This window comes from Anguilla anguilla, chromosome 6, assembly GCF_013347855.1.
Source record: "Anguilla anguilla isolate fAngAng1 chromosome 6, fAngAng1.pri, whole genome shotgun sequence".
NCBI lineage: Eukaryota > Metazoa > Chordata > Actinopteri > Anguilliformes > Anguillidae > Anguilla > Anguilla anguilla.
The window spans coordinates 3216375-3223430 of NC_049206.1; the positions used below are offsets into that span (position 1 = coordinate 3216375).

Here is a 7056-nt window from a genome sequence, read left to right on the forward strand (position 1 = left end):
TTCATTATTGAGGGGGACCAATTACCAACCCGACTCTCCCAGTCCAGCCACCTAAATTTGGCTGGCTGGCTGGCTTTTTATTTTGGTTAGTTGAAGCGTCATGTCTAGATCAGACACTTTTGACCAAGGTCTGGTCCTGATGCAGTCTGGAAACTACTGCCCTAAACTATGCCGAAGGAAGCACACTACCCCCCTCCGTGCCCGAGGGGGGGGCGATAGAGAGCAGAATTGCGTCCCTACCCCTCCGTGCCTGAGGGGGGCGACAGAGAGCTGAAAAGCGTCCCTACCCCTCCAGGCCCGAGGGGGGCGACAGAGAGCAGAAAAGCGTCCCTACCCCTCCAAGCCTGAGGGGGGCGATAGAGACGCCGTATCCGTACCCATGGCGGCCTCGTCGTCGCCGGGCCCCTCGTACAGCAGCTCGCAGCGGTACTTCTGCGCGGTGACGGGCGACGGCAGGTGGATGGTGATCATCTGGAGCAGGGCCTCGCCGGCGGGCAGCCAGCGACGCATCACCGCCTTCAGCAGGGGCTTGCCCTCCTTGTCCTTGTCCTCGGCGTCCAGCTTGACGTCCAGCTTCTCGATCAGCTTGGCCGTCTCGTCCTTCCTGAAGTTCATGATGGCGTCGAACACCTGGAGGAGGGAGAAGGAAAACGTTGAAGGATTGATCACACCGTGGAACCCAACCCAGGTTGAGGTCCCCCCAATGACACGCTTCGACTCCTCCTCCTCCTCCTCCTCCTCCTCCTCACTTTGAAGATGGGGTCCAGGACGAGCTGGACGAATGTGCGGGGAAGCCTTTTCCCATCGGGGCCAGTGGCCGACTTGCTAAACTTTCCAGCAGCCGGATCAAAAAACCTGCGATGGGGGGCGGGTGTGAGGGGGGGGGGTTAATTAGCCAAGCCAGATTCACAATGCCACCAGATTGTGTAAATATGAAGTCAGTTAAAGGATAGGATAGTTCATCCTTCAGGTAAGGTCCCTCTCACCTGCTCCTCGCTCACCTGTCCCCCACCCCCCTCACCCGCCCCCCCCCTCACCTGCTCCTCTCTGACCCCCCCTTCCTCTCACCTGTCTCCCCAGAGCTTCTTCATCATGTCCTCCACCTTCTTGCAGTGTTCCGCAGGCCCCGGGTGGGCGTCGCCCTTGGTGGTGAACCTGCTCACGTACATCTCGGCGAACTGCTTCAGCGTGAAGGCCCAGCCGTGGAGCCCTGAGCCGAACCCCACCGTCCCGATGACGGGGTCCACCTGCACGGGAACGGACGGGACCTCAGTGATTGACAGCGCATTAGACCCGCCCACCACACTCTGTCCAATCAGGTGCCTGTGACTCACCATGAAGCTGCCCATGGGCTCGCCCCAGTAATCCCCGCCCACCACCTTCTGTCCAATCGGGTGGCCGTCCCTCACCATGATGCTGCACGTGGGTCCGCCCCAGTAGTTCCCGCCCACCCCCCTCTGTCCAATCAGGTGCCTGTGACTCACCATAATGTTGCCCATGGGCTCGCCCCAGTAGTTCCCGCCCACCACCCTCTGTCCAATCAGGTGCCTGTGACTCACCATGATGCTGCCCAAGGGCTTGCCCCAGTAATCCCCGCCCTCCACCTTTTGTCCAATCGGGTGCCCGTGACTCACCATGATGCTGCCCATGGGCTCGCCCCAGTAATCCCCGCCCACCACCCTCTGTCCAATCGGGTGGCCGTCCCTCACCATGATGCTGCCCATGGGCTCGCCCTAGTAATCCCCGCCCACCACCCTCTGTCCAATCGGGTGGCCGTCCCTCACCATGATGCTGCCCATGGGCTCGCCCTAGTAATCCCCGCCCACCACCCTCTGTCCAATCGGGTGCCCGTGACTCACCATGATGCTGCCCATGGGCTCGCCCCAGTAATCCCCGCCCACCACCCTCTGTCCAATCGGGTGGCCGTCCCTCACCATGATGCTGCCCATGGGCTCGCCCCTAGTAATCCCCGCCCACCACCCTCTGTCCAATCGGGTGGCCGTCCCTCACCATGATGCTGCCCATGGGCTCGCCCTAGTAATCCCCGCCCACCACCCTCTGTCCAATCGGGTGCCCGTGACTCACCATGATGCTACCCATGGGCTCGCCCCAGTAATCCCCGCCCACCACCCTCTGTCCAATCGGGTGCCCGTCCCTCACCATGATGCTGCCCATGGGCTAGCCCCAGTAATCCCCGCCCACCACCCTCTGTCCAATCGGGTGCCCGTCCCTCACCATGATGCTGCCCATGGGCTAGCCCCAGTAATCCCCGCCCACCACCCTCTGTCCAATCGGGTGCCCGTGACTCACCATGATGCTGCCCATGGGCCCGCCCTCGTCCTCCCCGTAGGTGGAGATGATGACGTTGATGTTCTCCACGATGCGCTGGAAGGTCTGGAAGAGCTCCTCGGGCTCCAGCTGCAGCTCCAGCAGGGCGCGGTCCATCTTGTTCATCATCAGGACGGGCTTGATCCGCTCGGCGATGGCCTGCCTCAGCACGGTCTCAGTCTGCACGCACACGCCTGGGGGCAGGGGGGTGGGGGTAGGGGGCAGTCCACCAGTATTACCAGCATTGTAAACAACAGGAAGAGCTCATTGGGATAAAACAGTGATTCCCCACTGCTCCCTTGTGACCCCTCCGTTATCAAAAACACAGTCTATACCCAACGACCCCCCCCCCCCCCCCCGACCCCTCCCTCACCGGAGACGCAGTCCACGACCACCATGGCGCCGTCGGTGACGCGCAGCGCGGCCGTCACCTCGGAGGAGAAGTCGACGTGCCCGGGAGAGTCGATGAGGTTGATGAGGAAGCCGGGGCCGTCTTTGCACTGCTTGATGAAGGTCAGGTCGCCCTCGCCCAGCTCGTAGTACATGGAGATCGCCCTGGCGACGAGAAACAGGGCGGCAGACCTGAGACGCGGAGCTCGCCGTCGACGTTACGCGCGGGGGGGATTGGGGGGGGGGGGGGGGGTTAACCCCGGCAGGCGAGGGAGGGGAAACAGGCTCACCCCTGGGAGAATTCAACAGGTGCAGGATTGCCTGACCTCTCATCCACCAGGGGCCGATGGGAAATGGAGTCCTCTCACCTACTGAGCTGTAGTCAGTGTAGTCACATCTGCGGGACCACACAAGTCGCATCTCACAGCTTCTCAAAAGCTGGCAGGAAACGTCGGTGCTCAGAGAATATATCTCAGAGACCCCTGCAGGCGAGGGAGGGGAAACAGGCTCACCCCTGGGAGAATTCAACAGGTGCAGGATTGCCTGACCTCTCATCCACCAGGGGCCGATGGGAAATGGAGTCCTCTCACCTACTGAGCTGTAGTCAGTGTAGTCACATCTGCGGGACCACACAAGTCGCATCTCACAGCTTCTCAAAAGCTGGCAGGAAACGTCGGTGCTCAGAGAATATATCTCAGAGACCGCTGACCACACAACAGAATATAAACTGGCCAAAACTGAAATGAAGATTCCCCCTAAAGCAACTAAACATGTCACTTGCTGTGGATCCATGGAAGGAGAAAACAAATACGGGCAAAGCATTTGGTTGGAGAGAGAAGTCATTTGCAAAAAATTAAAAAAATTATAAAACACTTGAGGGCCTTTTCATTTCAGTTTAACCTCTTGGGGATTCCCATGAGAAGTCCCTTTTGTCAATGTTTTCAACGAATATTCTTTAAAGACATCACAAAATTTAAATTAAAATTCCAAACGGACTGCGAATGACTACACACATATCTTGCAGTTCCGCGTGGCGCATTTCATCCATGATATAACCGAGGATCGAACTGCGCACTCACGTTGATTTGATGGTGATGCAGCGCTCCTGTTCGTCTTTGCGCGTGTCGGTGAAGCGGGTCTCCCCGGCGCGCGATGAGGCGATGATACCGGCCATGGACACCAGAGAGTCCGTCAGGGTGGACTTGCCATGGTCCACGTGCGCGATCACGGACATGTTCCGGATATTGGACTTCTTGTCCATGATGCCACGGATCTGGTCTACGGTAAAGTTCACCTGGGGGACATGGATAAGGTTTAGTTTCTACCCAGCAAACCCAAAGTGTAGAGTATTGATGAATTGATAAATATTATAGAAAGTCCAGTATTTTAAATTAAAATATGCAATGTAATCGGTACTGAAAATTTCACTTAATAAATGCCTGTTGGACCATAATAATCATTCCTTTTTATACATCAACATCTCTGGCACTGAAGCAGCACTAAATTGAACACCTGTCAGCCAAATACCGTGTTACGCCTTAACTGGACCCGTACCCCTTTAAACTTTAAAGGAGTACCATGGTGGTTGAACGTGACACTTCCCAGTTGCCTTCAGGCAATAACAAAACAAATGTGCATAATTTTTTTTATTCTTCAGTCATTTCAATGTACTTTAAAACGTATTTTTCTAAGCCTAAATTTCCCACTATAAAAATTCACCCGAACCGTCTGGGCGTGGTAATGAGAACTGTCAGTTAGCTATGATTGACAGACCGTGCCCCGTTACCATAGCTACCCCCATGATACGCGCTCTCTTTGGGAGACTGAATTTTCACAAGCTAGCTAGCTTAGTAGTATATCAAGTATGGATAGATAGCTAAGGTAAGGACGTTGACTTATATCCAATTATAATTTTTGCTATCTAGTTAGCCAAGTTAAGATAAAAGCACAACTATAACGTCCGCATAAAAGCAAACTAGCAAGCTAACGTAGTCGACAACATTGCCTTATGAAAGCAAACCTCCTAGCTAGCTAACGTTAGCTAGCTAGCTAAATGAATATAACCAGAAATAATCTAAAGGCACTCTAATGTAAGTGAACCTAACGTTAGTCAAATATTTGCATTGTCTGAACAGCAGGACGGTGTGTCCTGTCAGATTTGTTTACGGGGCGTGGAAATGGGAGTGGTGACTGTATTCGTAACGTGGCAAAATGACAACTTTCTCAACCGGTTGAAAATAGGACGATGAATTTAAAACGCATATTTCTCCAAAAATACAGAATGGACATATTTAATACTTAGCTCATTGTGTTTCCTCAATGCCTCTTGTGCAAATAGCACATAAAACCGAGAAAGTGTGAAAATCACCATGGTACTCCTTTAAATGAACTGTCGACATCTCATCTTTTCGCCATGTCAAATGTAATTTAACGACAACAACAATGTCTAGCTTTAATTAAATTTAATGCAACGTCGTAGGCTCCCAAAGCCAATCAACAGAGCAGTACTGAATGATGATGCGTGCCATTTACACGGGCTTCAGTACTGCTACTCTGACGCAATCCGAATTGCCGCCGAGCAACTTCAACCCGGGCAAGTCGACGCTAGTCTTACCAGGGCTCTACAGTGCTCCCATGTTAGGAGCATTTGCTCCTGAAAATTGATGTCTGCTAACTGGAAAAATGATTTAGAAGCACATCTACTAATTGGGGTGCATTAGTGTGCTCCTAAATTTTTCAACTTGGGAGCCCCTGTGCCCCTTGGATAAACTGTTTGCGTAGAGCCCTGCTTACCCACCCAAGGTTGCTAGCTTGGCTGCTGCCACACAAACGGCACCGAACGCATTACAGATAACCTAAGCGATATTATCATATGTGGCTCATTCCCAGAACAGGAATCCCACAAAACGCATAACCGTGAAACGGTTAGCAACTTAGCTAAAGTTGCCCTGCTAACGGGACCCGAGCCAAGACAAACGTTATGACGTACGAGGTCATGACGTTAGTCGGAGTTTTCTTCATCACAGACGAACGGGTCCATTTTATTAACGACGCGTTATCGCCCTTCAGCAAGCCAAACCAAAAAACAAAAGTTTGATCTCACATTTATGTGGTCAATCAAACTTTCCATCAGTGAGTGCAGTATTCTCAAAGTATTAGTCAGAAAATACCACCCTGCCTCCTAACGCCGGGAATGTTGATTGTCCGCTAAACAAGCCCTCTCCAGCAACGCAGAAGCTAGCTACGCATTAATGTGGTTCGTTTGAAACTAGCAAACAAGCTCTAGAAACCACACTGGGAACAGCTGCAGACTTTCCCCGACTGACTGATAGACGCGCCCAGTTGTAAAACAAATTGGGAGTCACTCATCCATGCGAAACAGCTGTCTGCGCTCGCTAAACGTTTAGATACTGCGTCACCACCGTGGAAGACTAGTAGCGAGAACACGGGGCGGACGGACACCGCGCATACACACAACGTGAACAATGACATGCTAACGGAACGTTTTTCCCAATAAAGTCACAGTGAAAATCGGTGCTATACGAAAGCTTCCATTCTGTTCAATAGGCGTGTTTTCCCACGAAACCATCTCCGTTCCGTCCCTCACCATCCGACCCGAAGACACCGGCAGGCCGCCCTGCCCCGTCACAGCAAACACCCACTGGTCCATGGAAATTACACCAAAGATAATTGTTTCACTCACCATTTTGTTAGATGCAAGCGAATTTGCTTTTGATGAAGAAAAGGCACACGACTAAGTTCAATACACTGCCTGCCACCGCTGGGTATAGGCAGAGGAGAGAGACAGCACGGTTTTATAAAGAACAGCGGGGCATGTGTCCTCTACGTCTCCAGCAGCGCTCGTGTGTATTGTTCTCATTAGAATGTGCGGTGTCACCATGACCTGCGTCTACGCGCTGGTGCGCCACACTTCTACGGTTTATTTGAATGTGTCAGACCGCTGTTGTGCCGTTTCTTTCACTGTAACGTTAGATTCCCTGACATTATTTTGACATGCCGGTTTATGAAAGTGTGCTGTGTCTTTTTTTGTGGATTTGTGAGAAGACTCAATTCACACAAATTCTGTTGGTTCATACGTTTAAATACACCAATTGTCAGTGTCTTTCGTAGTCAATATCAACATTACATCACTGGGGAGTGTTGAATAACGCCAGGGTATAAGATGTGTTAAAAGCTCATAATTACCCTAGGATAAAAAAGAGTGGTGCTGAAAATCAGGGATTTATAGATCTGCAGATTTTTAAATGTGTCTTATCAGAGCGGAAGTGATACTTTCTGAAAGGGATTTATACACTGTTTTCTTAGACAACTTAAAAA

At 52.1% G+C, this 7056-nt stretch overlaps 1 protein-coding gene across 1 annotated transcript; it reads right to left on the reverse strand.

Moving 5' to 3' along the window:
* Window positions 1-315: 315 nt before the first annotated feature.
* Window positions 316-6577, reverse strand: LOC118229424 (elongation factor 2-like). Its single transcript, XM_035421367.1, has 7 exons — window positions 6422-6577; window positions 3798-4012; window positions 2702-2883; window positions 2311-2522; window positions 1069-1247; window positions 750-855; window positions 316-630 (listed from the first exon to the last, which is right to left on the reverse strand). The coding sequence occupies exons 1-7, from the start codon at window positions 6422-6424 to the stop codon at window positions 331-333; spliced, it is 1197 nt and encodes a 398-aa protein (XP_035277258.1). The 5' UTR covers window positions 6425-6577; the 3' UTR covers window positions 316-330.
* Window positions 6578-7056: the final 479 nt, after the last annotated feature.

Bases quoted from the DNA above. Each gene is read 5' to 3' on its own strand.
- LOC118229424 (XM_035421367.1), bottom strand. The intron at 1,248-2,310 runs GTGAGTCACGGG...GTTCCCGTGCAG, and splicing joins GGCCCATGGGCAGCATCATG to GTGGACCCCGTCATCGGGAC. The intron at 631-749 runs GTGAGGAGGAGG...TCCCTCCTCCAG, and splicing joins TCCTGGACCCCATCTTCAAA to GTGTTCGACGCCATCATGAA.